This window comes from Danaus plexippus, chromosome Z (assembly GCF_018135715.1).
Source record: "Danaus plexippus chromosome Z, MEX_DaPlex, whole genome shotgun sequence".
NCBI lineage: Eukaryota > Metazoa > Arthropoda > Insecta > Lepidoptera > Nymphalidae > Danaus > Danaus plexippus.
This window is the reverse complement of record NC_083559.1, coordinates 11,352,724-11,378,253: the sequence shown is the minus strand read 5'-3', so window position 1 is coordinate 11,378,253 and position 25,530 is coordinate 11,352,724. Positions and strand designations below refer to the sequence as shown.

The 25,530-nt window shown below is 31.5% G+C and overlaps 2 protein-coding genes across 4 annotated transcripts in view; one reads left to right on the top strand and one right to left on the bottom strand.

Moving 5' to 3' along the window:
* Positions 1–21,024, top strand: part of LOC116778196 (uncharacterized) — a 60,485-nt gene extending 39,461 nt beyond the window's left edge. For 2 of the 3 annotated variants that reach the window (XM_061525996.1, XM_032672146.2), the window contains exons 2-13: positions 8,451–8,570; positions 12,816–12,948; positions 13,921–14,120; positions 14,471–14,617; positions 14,738–14,841; positions 14,948–15,062; positions 15,643–15,751; positions 18,555–18,692; positions 19,182–19,357; positions 19,440–19,578; positions 19,662–19,767; positions 19,851–21,024. In XM_061525996.1, the coding sequence (XP_061381980.1) occupies positions 8,451–8,570; positions 12,816–12,948; positions 13,921–14,120; positions 14,471–14,617; positions 14,738–14,841; positions 14,948–15,062; positions 15,643–15,751; positions 18,555–18,692; positions 19,182–19,357; positions 19,440–19,578; positions 19,662–19,767; positions 19,851–20,043 (1,680 nt within the window). In that variant the 3' untranslated portion in view covers positions 20,044–21,024. The remainder of the gene's footprint in view (positions 1–8,450; positions 8,571–12,815; positions 12,949–13,920; positions 14,121–14,470; positions 14,618–14,737; positions 14,842–14,947; positions 15,063–15,642; positions 15,752–18,554; positions 18,693–19,181; positions 19,358–19,439; positions 19,579–19,661; positions 19,768–19,850) is intronic. The other variant, XM_061525997.1, reaches the window with a different exon arrangement.
* A 1,904-nt stretch (positions 21,025–22,928) lies between these two features.
* LOC116777365 (uncharacterized) lies at positions 22,929–25,530 on the bottom strand. The gene has a single exon (XM_032670872.2). The coding sequence runs from the start codon at positions 25,467–25,469 to the stop codon at positions 24,951–24,953; it is 519 nt and encodes a 172-aa protein (XP_032526763.2). The 5' UTR covers positions 25,470–25,530; the 3' UTR covers positions 22,929–24,950.

Below are 25,530 nucleotides of genomic sequence, written 5' to 3'. Positions count from 1 at the left end.
GTTGAAATAATATGCAATACACTAAGCTTGTATTACACTACTATGCTTTTACTATTTTATTTAATTACTATAGTGGTTTTTTTTTTAAACTTATTACCTCATTGTGTTGTTGAAAATATTCACTAATAGTTGTGAGACATTCAATGTTAATTGTGTCGAAGAAATTTCTAATATTCATTTAACGCATTTTTAAAATGAGGTCTTTAGTTAAGCTGCAATTAATTAATCACTTCGAAGTATACGATGAACAAAGTTCTGAAAATATTTTAGAATTCAAAGAAAAAAATAATAAGAATGAGCTTATCTTAAGATTACTTTGATGCACGGGTTCCGTCTACCTGAGTTTTATGTACAAGTACCTGGAGTTTGTGAATAATTCTCATAGTTTTTTTTGTACTTATAACTGTTTATTGACAGAGTTAAGCCTTCTAAATTATATGTAATAAATGTAAAAGTAAAAGCTGAAATGCTCCGTTTCAAATAAAAGTATATTTTTTAAACAACCTATTTCGCATATTGAATCGTTTAAAGATAGAAAAGCTTGACTGTTACATCAACTTTTTCACTCTGTTCTGCTCGCGTTTTAAAACTTTCCTTCCAAACATATTCTACTGATTTATTATATTATATATGAAAATTCGGACATGCCGAAAGAAATAATTACTCATAAAATAATCCTAAAAGAACGTTTATTTTTCTTATCTTTCTTAATAGTTTTCGCTTATATATTCCAGACAAACATTTAAGCGTACAGACCATTTAATAAATCAGATTTATTACTATGAAATACATATGATTATACATACATATGTCAAAGCAGGGATTATATTTATAAATATTAAAAAACAATAATTTTAACGTTCAGCAGTTCCGCTAACAAAACTCTACGGCATTGGATAAAATATACCAATACACGTTCAAGTGCTTTCAAAACGATACATTAAATTTAATCAAGAAAATTGATAAACGATTAAATTGATAGCAGGTTCGAAATGTATAACGCATTTTACTGTCATAACAATCTAGTTGTTCTTGTTAGACAAATAATATTATATATGCATACTAGAAAATACATGAAAACCTGTCGCATGTCGAAACTGCAAGAATCTATTTGTGTAATGATGCGAGTCATTACATAGGTTATAGCACAACTTGTTTAACAAATTCAATATAACCGATTAACGTAATTACGTTTTTAAATTAAAAAAATAATCGTGAATCATTTCTAATAATTGTGTAATTTGTTATTATATTGATAATTTTTTTTTTAAATACAACTTATGCTTTCAGACATATTTTATTTTTTATAACAAAACAGACACCAATAGATAAATAGTTTTGAAATAAACCGTCCTGACCTTAAAACAATAAATCTTAATAAGTAAAAGAAATCGTTGACTGATAACGAGAATTTATATCCAACCTAGAGAATTGATAAGAAGTCATTAAGGGACTATTAAGCAACCCAACAGCTTCATTACTATAGTCTGTATTGTTATAAATTCTATTTAATGTTGCGACGTCATACAAATATAATATTTTTTTTTGCATGCAAATATTACAATAGAAAATAAAAGAGAAATTAAAATTTCTTCTCAAGAATACAAGTGAAAGAATGATTTAGGATTCATGATTTTTATTAAAATTTTGTGGATATATTTTTTCTCATATCCATTAAAATTATTTTCTTCGATGTTTTGGCTCTCTGGGTTGGTGAACCGGTAAATTTTGTTTCCTTCTAAAGGCATTAGAGAAATAAGCAAAAAAATTAACGTACCTGATTAAGTCACCAGTAATAGTGATTAAATAGAAAACGCACGGTTGATCGAACGGTACATAAAAACCCACGCATAAATGTATTGTACGGAACTCGTGTATTAAAAAAATGAATTATAGCCATTTTGTCAATAAATTTTAAAGTTTCTTTTGCATTGTTCAAAGATAAGTCGTATGCTAATTGCGTTTTATGCATTTTTGACATATTTTATTAGTTCTCATTCCAACTTCGCGTCATAGTGTTTACTTTCATCTTCCAGTTCGTTAAAGAAGAAGTGTTTTACATTCGAAATTTATCAAATGACACAGCTACGAAGATTAAAAGAGATTTTATTGAATAGCACTAGCTTTTGTATACCTGTCGTATATGGTCTAAACATGGCCATAACATTTCGAGTACATTTGTAAACACAGAATCCAGAATCATTAGCTTTCGCTTTCAGGTTAGTTCGTTAGCCTCATATTTCACGACTTTTTGTTTTAAACCTGGGATTATTTAGCAAATTGAAAAGCTTTTTAAAGTCAGTGGTTGCTATCTCTTATTTTAAAATATGATGATAAAAAAACATGTTTTTATATACAAATTATATACAAACCTTACATCTATTTTTTTAGACTACAGTAATTTATTTTTAAGGAACTGTATGCTTGCATAAATTCGTTTTATGATGTCAATTATCAAACCAAAATCAATACCCGAAATCTACATCTCATATTAAAATACTTCATGTTATAATAGTGGGTTATTTTGAGTATCATTGCATTTTTTCGGTCGTCTAATAGATGAAACTCAGCGTTAGTCATATGTACATATATCTGGTAATATTCGTTGCCTACTTGACTATACGGCATCCAGTGCTTATTTGACTATACTATACTCGGTACTTTTCTGACTATACGATTTCTTTGCTAGTTTGCCTATAATATAAATTGATATCAAATAAAAATGATTTTTAATATTTTAAATTAGATTATTCTTCATTTAAATTTCTTCACGATCAAATGAAATAATTTTTTGGAAATAAATTCAAAAAACTATGTATCCAGTGACAGTTTGTTTAAGATATTTGATATTTCTTTACCAATTAATACATAGATCGTGTCTGCAGTTAACAAACAACATCTTATTTTGGCATTACTTATTTATACAACCTAGTCAAATTTGGTGATGGTGTCAAGGAACCTAAGCTTTTATTTTAATTTATATCCTAATCACCTACTTTGTTCCACCTGCAGTTTCTTTTAACTTCTGTAAATCTTAAAAAAATCAATTATTATCGTAAATATAGTTTTATGGATTCAAATAAATCTCAGACACAACAAGTGTTGTACGTAACTCGTTTCTCATCACACTTGCGGTGCACATGTCGCGACGATCAGTTAGAGCAGAAGTCTAATATTTCTTTGTGTGAAGCCCCTTAATTGAAATACGTTCTTGTACTGCAAAATTATTCACAGGCATCGTACATTGTCTCGATCTAATTAATTTATTTCCAACCTGCTTCATTATGATTTGAGATCCTTGATTGAAATGACTCACAATGTCATGGAAGAATAAAGTTCTGCTCAATTCTGTTCAGGTTCAAATAAAAACTATTGTGTATAATTAATTTATGTTTAATAAATATTTAAGCTTATAATAAAAGTGTAATTAAATTCAGCGAAGTCTGAGAATCTAATTTTTCTACGTACTTAGATGACGAATACCTCATGAAATACGTACTACAGCTTCCTTTTGTACATTTTATTAGCAAATATTTTTTTTCTAAAGTCGCAACAGTACCTCGGACAATTACTCACAGACTCACAGACGCCTTACCTCAACCCGGACCATTGTGTACACCTGCTCAGCTTACCTAATGAGTTAACTACGCAGCAATTGTCACGTACAGTGATATTTTGTAATTAATAAACTTTGAATGTCATTTGTAAGAGGTTTTTAGAGCAATTAGCAACTTTTTTTTATTGTAATATCAACTGATGACTGATAACTGGTATGTACATATTAGATTGTGTAACTCGTATCAATCACTTGACCGTTGTAAATATCCTATTTATATCAAATATTTTTGTCAATCACATAATTCGACCGCATCATATGTGACCATTATGATTTATGGTATCAATGAAGTTAACGTCCAATAAAGCTGATCCAGCTTCAGGAAAAGAACTATCCTTTAAATATAAATTTATAACCCGTCCGTAATTTATTTACAATAAAATTTTATGTTTATCTATCTACGATTTGAAATGGTCGAGTTTTTATAGTTTTTCGGAAGGTACATACATACTTAAATTGTTTATTACCCCAGGCATACATTTCGTAAGGTGGAATTTACGTTAAACTTTATCGAGTTGATACATAAAAGTACATTTCTATATATTTGCATGAGGTTTACTACCGTTTCACTAAACACCTGCGCAACTTCATTGCAAAATATTAGTAATTTTTCTATATATAGTCCGATTGAATAACTCTCTCATAATAAAACTCTTGCAGAGAAAATATCTGACAATAATAATATTGAATATTTAAAGATGAATCCCTAGTACAGCTATAATAAGAATTTACGACTTCCGAATAATTTTAACGAAGTTTGTGCGTGTGAGCCACAGACAATGGCTGTAACATTTTATATAGCTCTTTCTCTATTACACAACACACTTTTCATTTCATTGTTTTGACCGCGTATCTGTGAGTTAATTTACTGTTTAAGTTCGATTATTATTTTAAACTAGAATTATTTTGTCGGCTAAATAATTTTGTGTATGTAAGTCCTATCGATATAATCCATATTTTTTGATATTTTCCATTACTTAATTAATAAGGAAATAAAAACATGGCGTTTAAATTGTTTTTATAGTGTATGTGTACGTTATATAGAATGAGTAATTTTTTTTCACATATATATATAAATATATATTTATATACACAAAAATAAAATAACAAAGCGAGAATGTTTACGTTTATCTCAGCACGTAAATATTATCTCGATGTATAAATAGATCATCGATGGTTGAAACAGTCGCTGATTTAAACTATATCTTCAGGTCAACTAATATGTCGTTGGCCACGCAGAAAATAATTTGCTCATACGTTACTATTATGGAAGTTATCTGAATATTTCCAAAGATATAGGAACGCAGAATAACACAGTATCTTAGAATGTAAGGTTCTTTTTTTAATTTCGATTGTCTGAAGCTGTTTTACCTCTTACTTTTGCAGAAAACAAAATTTAACTACACCTAAGGGTATCCTCGAATCAATTCATTATCGATTTCATTAACTGCTCCTTCTGATATATTATATAGTTTTCGAAGTATCTCAACGTTCCAACATTTCATTCACAGTATGTTGTTTGCTAGTTAGCATGACGTACGGTTCTGAGGTTTACCGTTATCTGATAACGATTTCGCCTCATTTGACTCAAGCTTTTATTTACTGACCGTTTACGTCTCGGTTACGAAACCATTTTATTTGTACCAACATTATTTTAAATATTAATCACTCTATAGACAATAGGTTTGTAGTGGTTGCATTTTTATTAAACAAGTTACTATAATGACATTCGAAGAGTTAAATAGTTTCCACTGTATTTAGTCTGTGTAATGTAACTTTCATTATTACCCCTATATCATGTATTATTATATCAAGACGATAAATACAAATGATATTTGTTACAAGAAACTTTGTTTTCAAATAACTTATTTTTAATATGTGTTTTAGTGTTGTGTGGTAGTCTATGCTAAAGTCTAGACCTTGATATGAATCACCGTAAGCTGTAATAATTGATAAAGTTTGTGATATGATGTCACCGATTAACTCACTAGCGCCATATTGTAAAGAATTTATATATTTTATTAATAAAATACTAACACACATATATAATTAGAATAGCTTAGATAATTTCACATTATAGTTTATTAAAATTTTTGTTCAGCTTAATGATCATAAAATTGTCTTGAACATACTTTTTACTGAGTCGTTTCCTTTCTTCCTCATCCGGTTATTATACAAAAATAGCGTATTCCAAGTTATCACATCAAACGCATGGTACATGTTATGATGTGTTTATTTGTTTTACCATAAGTGCACATGTTGATACTCTTACTACACGAGAAAGAATGGTTCTATACAAGATCTATTTAAAAATAAACAATCAAATATTCTTATAATAGTTACCTATCTCTCAGTCAATCAGTATCAACTGTTATCGATACTGATCATATTCTTAAAGTAGTTTTCTATTGGTAATCTCCTATCTGCACAGAGATTATTTTTCAATTGAAACTTAATAAGTTTCATAGGAGTTAAGAACTTTTTAATACTGTTTTAGTGTCGTTATGAATTCCGATACAAAAGTTCACATTGTAATATTGTACATATGTTGAACTAGTAATGCTTTATTATTATATAATCAAAATGTGTACAATAAACCGCAGTGATAATTTTTGATGCCTACATACGAACACATCAATTGTATCAATTAACGGAGTTCCTTAATTTATTATACATTTCCTGTTGCTTGGCCCTGTCTGTCATTAAAAATAATTTACAACTTTAAAAAGAGATAGCAGCAATGAATGAATGTCCGTCCATATTGTTTCTAAGGTCAGATGACTAAAGCACAGATGAATTGGGCCAAGTGTACTAAATTATGATTTGATATGCATAGTCTCATTTAAAATTATTAGAATCGAATAAATTTATGAAAATATTTATCAGTTGAGCAACATGTTAAAATGTTTGTATTATGAAATTACAGTTTAAATCATAATTTTCAAACGTAGACGAATTTTATCTTAGAAATTATTATTTCGCTTGAAGTAATTCTGCCGAAGTTTATTTTATTTATTTATTTTTCTTTACCGAAATTTCTATTTGTTTGAATTAACAGGGTCATGGTTTTAGAAAACTATTAATATTGTAATTTGTACTTTAAAGTGGATCAAGTAATATGGTTATTGTAAAAGATTTCACTTTATTCATAATATCTTAAATTATAATTACGATATACATCCGTTTCCGGGACGCAAAGACACACAAACAGTGTCAATTTTCCAATCTTATAATATATGTGAGTCATAGGATTTAACAAAACATGAATAATTGTTAATCAACAGATTTACATTCACAAATCGGCCCACGTGAGACCCATCATATCTTAGTCATCTCGCTGAGGTCAAGGTGACAAAGAGGTGGTGAAAACAGTGACTGTCGCGTCAATGTATTAAAAATTATCAATTGAAATTTTAATCATCTACTTATTTATGATATTTGTTATAATAAATTAATTATTTTCGAACTCTAATTTCTTCATACGACTGAATTAAATCAAGAATATGCCTATTTTTTATCTATAAACTCGTACATAATCTACATGTCCAATTATGTATATAAATAATAAGTTCCCGAGTGGTTCATTGACATCAACGCCGTACTAAATTTATCTATAAGTAATTTATAAAGCGTTTTATAAGAATAATTGTTGGAAAATGACTTTTTTTCTCAGTGTTTAAGAACACTTTAATACTATGATACAAACGGGATTTTTTATTTCCTTGTGTTATATGGTTTTATAAAATCATACCTAACATTCAAATCAGTTTCTTAGCGGCATTAGAATAAATTTATTCATATCGAACAATCATGTATCCTAATAAAGAACTAACATCTGAATTAAGTTGGTCGTATTTTATGAATCTATCGTGTTCTATATAAAATTTCTTTATAACAAATTCTCCAAATCAATACACAGACAGACGATTAGAATTTAATGTTTATACAATGCGACGATCACTAAGGTTTTTAAATAAATTAGACCCGGAACATATTTTAATATACAGGCAACGTCACCGGAACACGTCGCATGAGGCGTCTTCTTGACTTTCAAATCGCTTATGACATGTATTATTATTTTGCGTAATAATGGTTTAAATTCTGGGACAACTGAACAACCAGTTAAACGCTATTACGAGTTTATAATTCGTCAAAGAAAAGTTTAGATGTTTGTGGTGTTAAAAACATAAGTTTTCAAGTGTTCCGTCTGTATAACTTCGTTGATACGATTGTTATTTTGAATGGCAAAATTAAAAAGGCGTTTGATGTTGCTAATATTCGTAAATTTATGGTCTCTACTTTATCATGATAATATTCTCAAAGTATTAATTCAGTAAAAAAATTATACTCTAAAGAAATTACACAAACAAAGGGAGTCAGTAAATTTGTAACTGAGGCGAGCTAATTCACTTCCTCCGAGCCAAGTTTTCAACAGCGTACACTGTGTTGCATCCGGGCTTACACAGAGCTTTTAAGAGCAGCTACACGGCTAAGATATCTAGATTTCCGGTATATTTATATAACTCCACATACATTTATGTAATAAAAGTAATTATTTGTAATATATTAAATTCATTACAATCATTTTTATCACTCTGACATAATCTTTACCACAGACGTTCCCAACCGGTGTAGGATTCGATCTATTTTTAAGTCCCGAACTATGTTTTGTGTTTTCTTCGAATTATACAAAATAAAACAAAATTTTACTGGAAATATGTTTGTATGTGGATTGTTTTCAAAATAAAACTCTTTTATTTATGGTATTGACTACTGTTAAAGAGTATGAGATGTAGGGAGATATAAATATATTCAATGTATATGTTTGTTTCAGTGGATCACCCCGGAAGAGTGCGAAGTATACTCCCGGGAGAGGAGACCGCCGCTGGTTATACCCCGTATCACCCAATATCGCCCGCCTCGGACCTCCAGACCACAGATACAATACTCTGAGGTAAATTTATGTTTTATCTGAAATTACCTTTAATAGCCCAACTAACGCAATGCAAATATGTTTCACAACGACTAAGGTCTTATTTATGTAATTATATAATATAATGTTCCATTCATAGTCCTAATCCTCTCATTTGTGTTCTTAGTATTTTTCAATTTACTTGTCATCGATACGGTTACAGTCTATTTGAAAAATACTCCAAAGTTATGACAATAGTTTGTCTATCCAAATATATTTCTCTAGAAATACAATTAGACGGAATTGATTACTTAAATCATTTAAAAAAAGTTTAATACCCACATAGATTCATTGAGGATTTCTGTTACTATGTCTCATTTCATCGGTATATATATATATATATATATATATATATACATAAAGTAATGAGTAAAAATCAATTAAATCAAACTAACTAAACATACAACTAAACAACAAACGAGGTAAGGATAATTGGTTGTGATAACACTATCGTATATCCTGTTTTCTTGACTTGGCCTCCGTGTTACTAAAATAGATGGTGCGGGGCCAGGAAAAATATTCAATGCATTCTATGTTCAACTGACATCGACGAAATCGGTTTATTCATTTATTTTTCCGATAAATCATTTAGTTTGATTTATTTTTCATCCATATTATTCAACCAATAAATCGTTTCGAAACTACCGTCCGTTCGAGAGAGACGGAACATAATTTGCAAACAGTCCTAAAACAATGTGTCATGTCTCCAACGTACGGTCAAATAAGGATGATTACTTTTTAATTATTCAAGTATACAATATGGTACCAAAATGGCGTTCGCGCCATCTCTAACATCCGGTCGTTGGTGAATGAATTAATGCGAATTTTAATGTGACGTTCAATGAAGTTAACTTGGATATTATAATATTATTTTATACTTTAATTATATTACCTAGACAAGCTAAACATCTGATTGGTACTGGTTCTTCCTAAGTCCTCACATAACAAGTTATCTCCTTGTAGCTCTCAGAAATAATGTATGCGCTTTAATTATCCCTGCGAATAAATTAAATTAATATATGTATGAAATGCTTCGCGTTATGTTTCAAACTTCACATCACTTAGCATTAAAATTGCTTACACCACATCCAGTACATTATTAACTTGCGAATTTTCAGAGGAAATGATATTCCATTGTGATCCAAAAACTATCGAACGATTTTAGATACAATATTAAGTGGGGATTAGTGTAACAGAAGTCATATAATTAGCTAGCGAAGATATGGGAAGTGTTTAGATGTGGAGAAAAAATACAGATCATGTATTAATGCGCAATAACTAGCAATAATGACAAATGAATGATCGTAAGAGGAAAAAATATCACAGTCCATGTTCGCTTTGTAACATTTATAGATATATTGTAATGAAGGTCTCTATGTTAATTTAAAGTTTAAAAACACATGGCTAGGATCTCATTTGTTTGTAGTAAATTTATATCTCATGGCCCATGCGAATGTTATATTTTACATATTCATTTTCTGCTTTAGAATTCGTTATAAACGTATTATTATTTTTTTTGAAATTGCTCTTATAATTAATTCTTACTCGGGACACCTACATTGTCATAAAATTCAACATAAAGCCGATAAAATATTATTTAGTAACTTTTCTCCACGTTAACATGGAGAATTATAGGAACTACAACCATCTAGTGTTGATGAAACGCTAAAAAATGTTAGTCGCATAAAACGCCAAAAGATGGCGCTCTGACAAAAAATCGCTTTAAACCATCAACCTTACACATAGCGAAGCAACATTTTATTCGTTTATTTTTAAATATAGAAACTTAAATTCAAATTATAATTAGTCTCTTTTGTATAAAAGGCCACACCCACTTGTATTACGAAAGCTATAAAATTGTATTTACTGCTTTGAAATTAATTTAGCTTTCGACTTGATACATCTAGAACGTGTTAATATTAGCTGCGTTGTATACCAACTATAATCAGTGTACCTAATAAAGCTAAGATAAGGAAGGCGAATGTTTCCCAACGAATCGTCGACCGGCCGTTGATAGCGGTGAGTGATGCGCTTTATCGATATCGATTGTTGGTGACACCCACATACTCGCACCTATATCCTGGCTGGGTTATACAGTTAGTTGTGCTATCAATACCATGATTTTGCCTCGTATAATTGACTAATCGTTTCACCAAGTTCTGTCCGTACTGCGAGTTTTATGATTAAATCAATCGATATGCTCACAAATGTAAATGTGTAATATAAAAGTGTAGTAAAAAGGATCTTATCAGTACTTAAATGAAAATGTAGAAGGCATCAAGTAATTTGAATCGGATGTTACCTTTACGGTTACTTCATACCACATATCGACATTCCAAATTTATTGTACTACGAAATCACGCCTGCAAATACAATTATAACAAATAAATCGCATATTGTCCAACATAAAAACAGACATGTATGTAGATTAGTTGGTTGAAATAGTTAATAGGCGATACCTTTTCAGTAGATATAGCTCAACACCAAAACAACGCAGACGAGAAAAGTAACACAAAACCAGCCCGCATTAGCAATAATTCAATAACCGTAACATTAAGACATCGACTCTATAATTATCGTCGTGTTACAACACTAGCCTGTATCGCTGTTACGCGCTTATTCCGCCACAAATGTCGGTGCGTCACGTCGTTACATACTATATTATAAACTATTTTATTATTATTTAAAGTGTTCTGTGTTATAGTTAATAAAATGAAATTCTGGACTTGATATATATAATGTTCAATCTGAAACGTACGAAGACTTGGTTCCGGGAGGTACGTGAAAATATATGATTAGATTTAAACTATGAAAATTATCTTTCATTCCGAGTAATCATATCAAATCTAATGTATTACATTGAAATTTTCACTTCCTTTCATATTTTTATTGAATGACAAAACGAACGCCATATGTATAAAATTATATTGATTATATTCCGTAATTATATAAGTGTTTAGTGATTCATACTATGTAAGGCATAGAAAAAAATAATTTTATCTTTATAATAATCAATTATTATTATTATTATTAATGAAAATTTTTATAATAATACTTGTTCAAGCAACATCACGTAGAACTAAAACTGTGTATAAAAAAAAACTCAAGGATATATGAATGCATTTAATATTTATTTCCAATATAACACTTACTAGTAATTTACAGTGCCGAATCTGTAAGAGGTAGTGTTTTTTTTTTTGTATATAAATAGGGAATTTTTGTTGTACATAAATAGGGATGTTCATACAAATAAATATAACATTTTGCCCAATTGGTTACGTAGGCAATAATTTAACAAAATGGCGTAAATGAGGAAAACATAAATGTATACACAGTTCTCCACATGCGATTTGTACTTTAAAACGACAATATTCAATTCAATTGATAGACCTTTTAATTCGCATTTAATTTTGATTATTCGTAAAATTATTTTATTCCTGAAAACAGATTGAGTGGGAACACAAATTGAGTAGCCACTGACATTCGTGTATTATGTTTATTAAAAAAAAAAAATACATATTCTATTTTTAAACGATTTCAAAAATGAGGTGACTTAATTCGTCAATATATTTAATATTTTACTAGACATGTCTAATGAGCCAAGGCTTGTTATCTTATTATGGGGTCTGTTGACAAAAATATATCATATAATTTTACACACTAAATGCGATCGTACATTTAACTTTATAAACTTGTCCATCAGTATCAAAAGACAAGACCAAGAAACTCACCAGCCCATGAATAGTTGCGAGAGTTTATCGGCTCTTATTCTATTAAATAAACTATTCAGTGAACAGTTGTCAGTTGTTTATTTAACATATGACACGCTTTTACATTACATTCGTTCACGACTGATTGGTATTAAGTTCAGTTGTTTGCATTATTTATTACATTTATATACCTCATTTTGTTATGTGGGTACACGGCTTTGAAGGAGAAGAGAAATTAAGAAATTCTAGTTGTAATAATATATTGTTAGACTTTAGTTACGTTACGTTCAGGCCGATATTTTAATACACATAAATATGGTTTGCTTCTGTAAAATATATTTTTTCTATAGTACAAGAAACTGAGGTTGAACGATAAAGCATTCACAAAAATACATTAATACGTTTTAATTATTAATTATCTATATGAAAGTATATATATGGATGGAATCAGTTAAAAATCGCTAACAAATACAATGATACATGTACAATAAGATATTAAAGAATCATTATTCCCTAGGAAACTCTTCAAGATGTTCCGGCCAAATCTTGGAACTGGTCTCCGACGTCCGAACGGTCTCACCTCGACTTGGAGCGAAGCTACACCAAGCCCACCTGCGATAATTCGATGCTATGGGCCAACAAAAGACTCGGTAAGAATAATATGCTAGCTGGTTGTATATACTGTGATAATGCAAAGCGATTCTTTTATGCGAACAGCCGATTCATTATTATATCTATGCACACCAATTTCTCTTAAATAAATTTGATTCGACGTAAAGCAGTGAGACAATATACAAAAAAAAAAATATGATATTGGACAAAAATAAGTTAAAATTAAATATATTTTATGATTTGTAATCATAACATAGAGATGAGAGTTTGGAATACTGATTACTATAATTAATCTTATTGTTTATTAATGTCGCGCTATGATAGAAGTTTAATTAAAAAAATGTTCCATCGCAAAGCGAAGTCCGTGTTACTAACAGCGAATCCTTTAAATACCTGTCCGAATTCGTTTTTTACTCAATATATTTGTTATTTTAAAAATCTATAAGATCTTGGCTTGCTTCCAAAAACCGAATTCCACGAATAATTTATTTCTGATTAATAGTTAATACTCCTGTTACGTATTTCTTGTTGTATAACAGCTAGATAAGCGTGTCCATAAATCTTTTCTTTAACTAAGAACATTGCTAAGCAAATAATGCTACGCTAAAAGCGAATTTCTAATACATGAAACAGATTTGAATAATCTATTGATATAAAAATCACTAAGGACACGCTACAGACAATGTTTTTGATTTAATTAAACATCGTATCCAGTCCATAGTGTTTTATAAAACGCTTCGTGAGCTATCTATTATTACATTAACATAGAACAGAAAGTACCTTCCACTCATGATCTGAAAAAGAGAATTTTCGTACATTATATCTTTAAAAACTCCATCATTTGCTGTATTGGCAGTTTTTTTTGGTTTTTGGTACACCAAGCACATTAATTTAAGGAAGCGAGATAAATGTGGAAATGGTCTGGATAGTGCGGTTAACTTTTTGAAAACGTGTCATGGTTAGCGACGTCGTTTTATATGTATATATAATATGTGCTATGGTAATTCCAGGAGGTTCGACGGAGAACCTGCTGGCTCCGCGTCGTCCCAACCAGCTGCAGCTGCCGGCGTCCTCCTCCGGTGACAGTTTGGATGTGGAGGTCCGTGAGAGAGATCATCACAAGGAGAGGAATGCTCGTTCCCTCATGATGATGAAGCACAAATCGCGACCAGTCGCCTCCCCAAGGACTGTTCTGCACGCGCCTATAGAGGTAAACACATCATAAATGTATGACCAAAATAATTAATGTTCGCTTAAAAAAGTTTTTGGGAAATTCATTCAAAAGTTGAAAGAGTTATCGATATCGATTAAAAATAACTTAAAGACCCTTCCACCACCGAACATATTAAGAAAAATAGTATTTTCTTCGGCTCTTTTCTCATTAAGCATTCTCATCACCACCTCTGTGAAATAAGAATACATAATGACTGAGCTGAAGAATTTTAGACAGATGAAATAATTGAAGATGACTTCTCCATTAAAATTAGTGTGTTATAATGACCTAACAAAACTTTATATACATTTTCTATGAATAAATACTGAATCTGGTATACTTTACAGGCGACAGTCCTCTTCGAGGGTCCAGTCAAACGGACGAAGTTCTTCGAAGGAGGAAAGAAGGCCAAAAAGAATTGGACCGACTGCTACATGATCCTGACACCAACAGCGCTGGTCTTCTACAAAGATCAAAGGACTTATATAGCATCTGTGAGTTGGCAGAATGTACTTCAGACATAAAACAAAATATCTTATTAATTTTTTGGTACTATTAATAGTCATTTAATGAATAATATTGATACTTAATTCTATATATATCCATTTATTCAGAAGTCGTCCGGTTCGCCTCCGAGCCCCGGCGGTGCTCGCGCCGAGCTGGTACTGCCGCTGAGGAACGCTCACGTCCTCGCCTGCATACAGATGCACACCAGGAGGTATGTGCAAACGGACGGACATACAATATATATAACTAAATCATTTAAAAACGGAGCTAGTTTGCATAATGGAAACTTAATTAATGTTCTGGGACCGTTCATCCAGGTACACTAGGTCGTTGGTGCTGACGGTGGAACACGACCAATACTTGCTGCAGACAGAGCACGAGGAGGCAGCACGACGCCTGCTGGCCACCGTTCACAACGTTATATACAAACTGGTACAAACATACATATTATATACATACCTTAGAATATATATACAGATCTTGGTAAGCCATAACTCAGGACTGACTAACTTGATGATGAATGAGATGTTCAGAAACAATGTATCTAGAATGATTGATAGGTGATAGAAACCTGACGGTAGGCGGTACAGGTCAAGCTATAATAAGTTACCAACATTCAGACGTGGGGATTTAGAATGTATGAGGAAATAAAGATGAGATTCTTGGTGGAAGATGTAAATTATATCTTATAGATAATTCTTACTAACAATAAGACCAAAAACAATTATACTCTATATATTACTTAATAAAAACTACCAGATCCCGTGTCTTTGCATTTTATTTCATCAGAGGATCAAAATCCCTGTCGTTGGAAGACTATCTCTTACAATGTGTGATGATTAATTGGTGATGAAGTTTTTCTTAACAGAACGTTCTTGTTACATAAATAAATAAACTATATATTACAATCGTCATAGTCACAAATAAAAAGGTTGTTCTATATAATCTGTGGCAATACTTTTCTTTCTATATAATCGGTGGTCATCTTGTAATTTGATTTCATTCACTTCAGGGTCCCCCCACTCTAGAAGATCGTCCGAGTCCATACCAAAGCAGCAGCACGGACCTGGAGAGCCTGGGCCGGACCCCGCCTGTAGCCAGGCACAATCGCAAACAGAAAGGTGGGCACGACTTTTAATCATTCATTCATTCATTCATACGTCAAGTGGTATTACCGTATACGGTCGTTTGGATTTCTTTCTGACGAATGAAAGTAATGGTAAGGAGCAATGAAAAAATGAATCACGGAGTGTTTTACAATTATTAATATTACACACAAGTCGTACAAATGTTTTATTATTTGAGACGTTTCATTCGTTCTTCCAGTTGGCTGGTTATTGTTAATTTCTAATGTTCGTCGGGAATATTGAAGTGTATTGATGGAACTTGTTCCTCGTTCATTCATTTCGGTCGACATTTAATATCATAAATGAAATAGCTGACAACTCTTGCGGTCACGTTTCCATTCGTTCATTCGCTCGTTTTATATCTTCACTCTTGCGTGATATCTGGACTACTGTTTTATCAGAGGTCGTCCATGAATTCTTTTGTTTAACGAAATCGGATCATTCGTTTGATTCGTTGCTTTGTTTTCAGAATGCCACCTCATTCATTCATTCAATTGATTGGAATTAAAACAAAAACGATTTATTCGATATTTTTGAAATATTTCTAATTAAGTTTATTCATTCTGCCTCCAATTTCATGTATTTTTCTTTTTTTTCTTTCTCAACTACATAAAAGCTGGATTACCAAAAAGGTCGTATAACTATGACTATAATAATATATATTTAATTCTTTATCTATATCATATTCACTATGTAGGTATGATTTAACCAAAGGCCAATTAATGTTTTTTTTTTAAATGTCTCCATTCGCACTGGAATCGTGGAATATTATGTCAATGTCAACGTTTTTCCAACATTTATCTAACTGTCACATTGACAGCAAGAAATGAACATACCAAGAAATAATTGACACATCCATAAAACGAATTAATTCTATAACTGAAATGTTTTTTAATAAATGAATCATATATTTCCATATAAATGACGTTTTCCTGGTACCTCGTACCGATCAAATGTGACAATTATGTTGCAAGTAGAGTCGTGTTTGAGAACAGTTTTGTTATATACAATGTTGAAATGATATGTGGCTGTGTTAACGGTTTCAGGAGGCTTACATCCGGTATAATTAAATTTATATATATATACATATATATTTATATGTATATCATTGTATGTTATTAAGAATATTCGTTTTTTAATTATATAATGATGTCATGGCTCACATAGCTATTAATGTGACATTAATTATCGGTGCACTATTAAGTCTTTATTGAGTTATCTGATAAAGCTGTGTTAGTGATTCAAATGTTGATAGTGTCCCAGTTGATATTAATTCTTTATTTCGGTCGGACGATGATTTGAATAAATCCGCACCTGTAATGTTCAAAGTGGTGTTGTCCGCGCTAGTGTGTACAAATCCGCATCATGAATACAACTTCGAGTGAAATCCGCGAGGTTTTAATGTCGTTAGATGTTAATTATGGAGAGAAATAAAAAGAGTCCGACGGATAAGAGCCCGTCAAGGTTGAGGAGCATTTTCGGTTCACAACATTTCACTTTCATCAAACGTACGATTTTTTTTTATAATTATCAGATAATTTTTTTTTTATCGATCCTTATTATATTTTTCGTAAATATACTAGAAATGTGTGATCTATAGATTGGTACCGTTCACGGCGAATATTTAAGTTTGTTACAATTTATACGATTGATGATATAGTTAACCATAATATTCTATGATATGATGAGATATGATATGATATGATGCGATATGTTACGACATGATGATATCCAAATAAAATTTACTTATTTATTTTTATTTATCACAACTCCATATTCGAATATTACAAAACTGTTATTTTATTGTTTTTTTTTCTTTTATTTTTTTATTTTAATGTAATTTTTATGTACCGCAGTAAAAACAATAAGCTAACATTTATATGACTATGTGACTTATCGCTCACAATAAAACATTTCGCTGTTATACGATAAGATTTAAATTATTAAATAATATATTTTTGTTTCTATCAAATCGTCACACAAACACGTGAACATTACATTATGTATTTTTACGTATTTCTTCCAAATTGGATGAAATTCCAAGAAAATATATTTTTTTATTTATTTGAGAATAGATTGCTTCAACGTGATGCGTTACTTTACTGAACCAAAACATCCATTATCATAATTTTAAGTGAATTATTGTCGATGGTCGTTTCCACTTCCTCTGTAACAAGGTTATGTTATGATACTTTTTGCACTTTTACTTATAGAGAGATATAATTAAAATATCAGTGCACTAGGATTATAGGTAGCAATAAAATTTTGCCAAAAATTAAGCGTATAATTAAAAAAAAATCTTTCAAAGTTTGAAACCTCAGCAATTTTTTGTTTGCGCAAAAATCATTATACATATATGGACAGATTTTTTTTTGTCAAAAAACTGAATATCGAACAGCCAGATAAATAAAATTTTCTAGCAGGGACGCGTAGAAAATATTATGCTATTAACATGTTAAGTGTTTTTGAGGAACACTTAAACAATGCGACCAAAAACGTAATATCATTAAATATATATATAACAATAAAAAAAACAGCCTTCCATCTCGGACGGGACGGGAATGTACTCGTATCGGTAATTGATATTTGACACAGCAGTTCATAACGAACACCTGGTGTTGTTCGGTGTAGAGCAGTTCATCATCAAAGGTAACGAAATTTTAGTTCTAGACCTGTGTCCGTCTGTACGGGATGCTATTAAATGTTCCTACCTGCTGTTTCATTAACTTTCTCTAACTATACCCTGGCCTCGCTCGGTCTGGTCTTCCGCTTCCATTGTATTGTTATAACGTTACAGCCGGTGGCAGTAGCAATGAAGATTTGAGTGATACGACGGAGGTTTCTATCCAGAAATCACACGTCAGGAGTAGGTTGAAGAAGTTCTTCGCGAAGAGGCCAGCGATGGAAGTGCTGGTGAAAAAGGGGATTTACAAAGGTCGGATATAAGTGATATTTTATAGTTGCTTTGTATGGCTAATGGATTTGAAAGTTTTTGGATTTGGACTAATTATAAAGGTAAGTATTGTACATAGTGTGCCATTAAATTGTATAATAGATCAGTTTGATGGACTGGATGGTGTTTTATTTTTTTTCATTAGTACCTAGTTTTTTCCTAATTTCCTGTAGAGGTGGATGGTTGTTTGATATTAACATTAGTTGTAGTTATACGGTTTTTGGTTCAGTAGATAAAATGCGTAGTGATGGTTTCATGATAGATATTTGAACGGAATTTATTGGTACATTAACATACAAGTCGGTTAGGACTATCGGTTATACAGAACCATAGGCACCAAACAGGAAACGGAGTGCGTAAGTAGACAACCAACGGATGGGCTAAGTCAGTAAACGGAAGAATCTAAAATCAAAGCAGATCTTTAACATATTTTAAGTGCTATAGATTCATTATATTGTTGTTATGGTCCAGACGAGCCAGTGTTCGGTCGTCGTTTGGAGGAGGTCTGTCCTCTCACGCCTCCACGAGTGCCGGAGTTCGTGCGCGCCTGTGTGCGAGAGATAGAGGCCAGCGATGACAATATGGCCACCGACGGTCTGTACCGGGCCAGTGGAAACCTCAGCCAGGTCCAGAAGATACGTCTCGAGGTACACAAACTGTCCAACACATTTGAAACCAATCTCTTTTATTCTGTATGATTTATCATGTGCAATAACATGTATCCCTCAGATTGATCAGAACAATATGTCGGTGATCGAGAACAGCCCCGACATCCATGTGTTGACGGGTTCCCTGAAGCTGTTCTTCCGCGAGCTCAAGGAACCGCTCATACCGTGCTGTCTCTTTGACCGTGTGCTCGCTGCCTGCTGTACGTCACCGTTTCATATTAATAAAACCAAATAATTATAGTAGAAAAATATGTTTATAATACCGTTTGTCTCTATTCTACAGCGATACGTCCGAGAGAGGCCAGGATCAGGGAGTTCCGTGATATAGTGCAGTCGCTGCCGCAGTGCAACAGGGATACACTGAAATTCCTACTGGAACATCTATTGAAGTAAGTTCAATACCTTTAAGAGCTCGAGTGAACTGACCACTTCCGATAACTATATAAAATAATCAATACCCTATCACCTCCAGAGTAACCCAGTACAGCGAACGCAATCGCATGCACACAGCGAATTTGGCCATAGTATTCGGGCCCACACTGCTATGGGCTCCCGCAGAACAAGCCCATAACATAGCCATAGACTGCATCCAACAGAACAACGTGGTGGATGTCCTGCTGACTGACTTCAGAGAGATCTTCGACGGCACCAGGAAGAAGACGTGAACCACCTGCCTAAGAACCATAACGTACAGATCACCTAATAAACAGTATCGGCATCCAATGATTTAAGGTCCCATCATCATCATCACGGCTATCACTAGTGATCACCAGGATTCATCATCTACCGTAGTAGCGTCGGTCTATCATGGCTCTGTGTACTCACCAGGAGTGTCCATCGTCACACTGAATACAGGCGTGCTGGAGCTTTTTCTTCCTTAACTTAAATCGATACCATCACGATGAAAAAAAAAAATTTAATGAATCTAAAAACGGTCTGTATTCAGTTTGAGCGTGAACTCGTGGTAAGATCACTGCTATGTACATGTATACTAGTTCCGTCGCCTCTATATATCGACGTTGTGTTATGTATATAATATGCTTATATAAATGTCAAGTATACATAGACATGCTACGTGTTAGTGTCTGCGATCTCTTGAATTAGGACAATTTAAAATCCAACCGAGTATCATTTATCGTTCGGTGTGTTGCATATCCGTTTGTATCAGTTTAGGTGTTGTGATCGTGAAGGTATACACGTGGAAAGACTGCGAGGAGGGTAGATTAAAATATTTAATATATATTAGTAGATTTATATTTGATCGATGTGATAAATTATAGTATCAAGTGTAATCGTTTATTCTTATTATTTTGGGGCCAACCTGTATATAGGGACCGGCTTAGCCGTCTCGCGCCTTGAGCATGCTCTTGTAAATATTCATCATGGATGACTTATATATAGTTTACTTGTGTTCTAGAGTGCATACTCTTATGATTCGCTTGCAAGTGACCCTCTAGTCCTTAGTTTCTGGACTTCCATTTCAAATACGACACAGATGTATCATTGTAAGCTAGGAACCAAAGTTTTTTTTTTATTTCGTCTGATAGTTTAACTATATATAATAGTTATTGTGTATTTTATTAATATTAACTCGATTAATGCTTTCAATTAGACGAAATGGCATTAAATAAAAATTACTTATTCCACTTTGGGTGTTTCATTTATTTTTTCCTTTTTTTTTTTTAGGGTACTCTTAAAGTAAGTTTTACTTCCTTGTAATGATCCGTGAGTGCATTCTATCACCTAATCTCACTCATAGAGCTTTCATTAAATTGGTTGTTTTGAGTAGAACAGTTAAAATGTTGAAGTAATACGAACCTTTCCGCCCTTTTCACCAATCTTAAAAGATCTTGTCATAATATATTTTTTTACAATTATAAGAGACGTAATAATCGATGACTCTCACGTGGCAAACAAATATATAATTATAAAATACAAATATAGTCTTTATTACAAATATAGTCTTTATTACAAATATAGTCTTTATTACAAATATAGTCTTTATTACAAATATAGTCTTTATTACAAATATAGTCTTTATTACAAATATAGTCTTTATTACAAATATAGTCTTTATTACAAATATAGTCTTTATTACAAATATAGTCTTTATTACAAATATAGTCTTTATTACAAATATAGTCTTTATTACAAATATAGTCTTTATTACAAATATAGTCTTTATTACAAATATAGTCTTTATTACAAATATAGTCTTTATTACAAATATAGTCTTTATTACAAATATAGTCTTTATTACAAATATAGTCTTTATTACAATATAGTCTTTATTACAAATATAGTCTTTATTACAAATATAGTGTTTATTACAAATATAGTCTTTATTACAAATATAGTCTTTATTACAAATATAGTCTTTATTACAAATATAGTCTTTATTACAAATATAGTGTTTATTACAAATATAGTCTTTATTACAAATATAGTCTTTATTACAAATATAGTCTTTATTATAAATATAGTCTTTATTTCGATGCATTATAATGAAGTTTGTAATACTTACAATTACATGTTGATAAATCAAAGAGAAAACTGCCGTCTCCAAAAAACATATATACATTTAAAAAAAAGTTTCTTTTAAATAGGATTCTGTCTTCAAAAAATCACTTACTCAGAGTATGTAAACGAATAAATGTTACTAAACAATAAACATGAGTTTCTATCGCAGAGCCGTTTCACAGTGAAATTAATGAAATAGAAACATTTGTATTACTTAATCGTATTAATGACATTTTACGACGCGATAACAAACCACTCAAGTAATGAGAAAAGTTTAATGATGTAGAAAACTTAAAAAGGACATCACGAACCTTGAATTACATTAACATAAAGCTTATATTTTATAAATAATTACTATTTATTAGATACGTTTGATTTTGTATTGTAAGCAAGTGCATAGGCGTCACTGGTCTTCATGCAAGCAAGTGCATAGGCGTCATTCAGCACTTCGGAATATTGAGCTGGACTAATGAAAAAAAAAGCTACGTTCGTCTTAATAACAAATAAAAACAACTATATGTATTAATTAATATTATCTACATGGAAAATCCATACTATTGGTGGACGGTGGTGCTAGAAAAATTTTTTTTTTAGTCTCATCTTTGTTTTATTGTCTTTTTAAATAATTTGAATTTAAATTAAATATTTATATTTAATATCTGCCGGCATCCAGAGCGGTACGCCAGAAAATTAAGAAATCGATGGCGGTAGATGATAAATAACAATGACCAACTGACAGACATTCACATCTCGTCTGCCCGTGATCACGGTTGCTGAAAAGTAACCGAACCGTCGTGAGTATGTAGTTTTTTACAAAAATAAATCACGCGGAATTTAACCGAAAAATACTAGTTTCATTTAAATGAATAAAACTCGCGAAAATCTTAGATCTCATTAAATTAAATATGTTAAACAATATAATCGACAGCTATTCATTACTTGAAATGGATTGAAAGATATTGCTATAATATGTATGCAGGGGTTTCTAACATTATTCGTTTTATGATTTCCGTTGTATAAATAAAAGACATTTATAATAAAAACAATTTTTATTCACGCGGTAAATTTGTATGTCACCAAAACAAAACCATTTATCTGCCATTCTTTAAATATTACGCAGTCTTATTTTTTTTTTTTCTAAATTCTTTTCGGACACATTTTATGGTACAATAATTACAGGAATGTTTAAAATTATACAAAATTATGACTTAGTTAATTGTAAGCCATTATACAACAAAAATTATTACGTATCTTAAAACAACAATGAATGTAATCTATTCTATTGAAATAATATTAAAATTATTTACGTATAGTAAAATTATTCTAAGATATTATAACACAAACAGTTATACATTTAAACACATATCCATAGTACTTTGTGGGCTTGTTACATATAGTAATCTTCATTAACGATCGATCTAAACGAACCAATCAAAGTTAATATTTACAATGTAATTCAAAAACGCTTTTACACCTACACCTCCAGCCTCGCCCTGCCTCGCCTTCTCTACGCCCATGATAATGTATAAACACCACTTGCAATTAATTAATTTAATACAATATAAAAAAGCACATCACTATAACGTACTTATCGATAAAAAAAAAATGTCAAGAAAATAAAGAAGGCACTTATAATATTCACGAAACAAACTAGATTAAAATGAATTAATTTTTTAATACAAATAAAATAACAAACATTGTTCACTATGGCAGGCTGATTTACATATGGTCGAAAACTATAATGCAACTAAATAATAATAATTACAATCGGGCAAACACTCCTTGAGGAGCGCATGTTCCGATCATTTACATATATTTATTTATCCTATTTTACAACAGCATGGTATACAAAATTTTTTACAAATATATAAAAGTGCGTAAAATGTTCCAAAAATGTGTTATAACAATTCAATTTGTTCGCAATACCATATATTTATAACTAACGTTGCAAAGTAAATGTACTATTAATCAGCCATTCTTATATATATAGCAACACTGAACGATAATCATTTAAGAGATTTTTGTGATACGCACAAGCGATCGTACTATGTAATACACAAACGGAACATGACACTTGCTTCTGATGATTAATCTATTGGCTTTTGAGATTTATTGATTCGGACTTTGATAAATGTATCCGGACTTTGATAAATGTATCCGGACTTTGATAAATGTATCCGGACTTTGATAAATGTATCCGGACTCTGTTACTTTCAACACATCTTTGTTGATTTATGTCTCTTTAGAGTCCATCTCTCATGTCCCTTTAAAGTCAATATTTCGCAAATGTTGCTATTTATAAAAAAAATACATAATATAATATATATATATATACCTATATATATATATATATATTATGTATTGTATACGTACAATTTTAAGCTCTATTTTTGTTAGCATCACCTTATTTAGCAAACTTACTAGTTACATTCCATTAATCAGTTAATAATTAATCAATACAAATCTAACACCGCAAGTGACACCGTAACAGAAAAACATTTAACATACATTTTGACCGTCCGCGAGGGAAATGCTGTATAAGCCGAAATTTGTAAACGATTCATAACTGTCAGTCAGATAAAAGTTCATAACAAATCGTCCTCGGTATGATAATGGTATTTTTTTATTTCGGTAATGTCAAGGTAATCAGGGAGCTGGAGTGCCCTTGAGCCTCGTCACGCGAATTTGTAATAGAAAACAAATAATCATAAACTGTTACCTACCCTCATTATTATTACATCATGACTTTTCACTGTGAATTTACTGTTATTTATATGGAATAAAATATAAACATTTAATCATATTTTGGCACACTTGTAAACATCATATTTTTCTGCAATGGTGTATTGCGATCCGATAATATTACACTACACACAAAATTAGCAGGATGTAAGCGGGGTTCTCTATAACAATAAAAACTCCGTAGAAACTTATCAGGAACATTTTAATATAAAACAAATTATAATACAGTTTACTAAATCTAATAACATTTTAACGATAAAAAGCACGTTTGCAGTCTGCAGTATTAACAACGATCCCTTGGCGTCGACTGTTATATCTCGTCTGAGTCGGACCTTATAGAGTCATAATTGGACGTTTTGCTTTTAAGCATTCGGAGAAATGAGCCTACGGCGAAAATCGTCCTTCTGTGTCTATGAAATATACCCTGATACAGTGCCTCCCTGAGAGCCTTCCTGTCATCCGACATTGAAGTTTGTGTGCTCAATGTCACATCTGAATGAGCGCCAACCGACTTTTGATGTCGCAGGCTACCGTGTTTTTTCTCCAAAGACTTCTGATTAGGCAAGCTCATTGTGGATTCTATTGAGGAATTCTTAGTTTTTCTCAAATTGAGTATTTTCTTTCCCGACGACGACTCTGAAGAAGATCTACTTGGCGCTAATTTTGATCGGTGCAATGGATTATTCGAACTTTCCGGGTGGACAACTAGATCTACAGATCTTTGACTCACAGCACTGGACCGCGAGAGAGTCCTTTGTGAACTAGTAGGCTCTACTTTGGACATGACTTCCTCTTTGGATACGGATTGCTCTGATTCGATTGCAATCATTTTCTAGCATAACAAAACAGTTAATTTGTACAACAAATTTATTTACAGTATTCTATTGTCA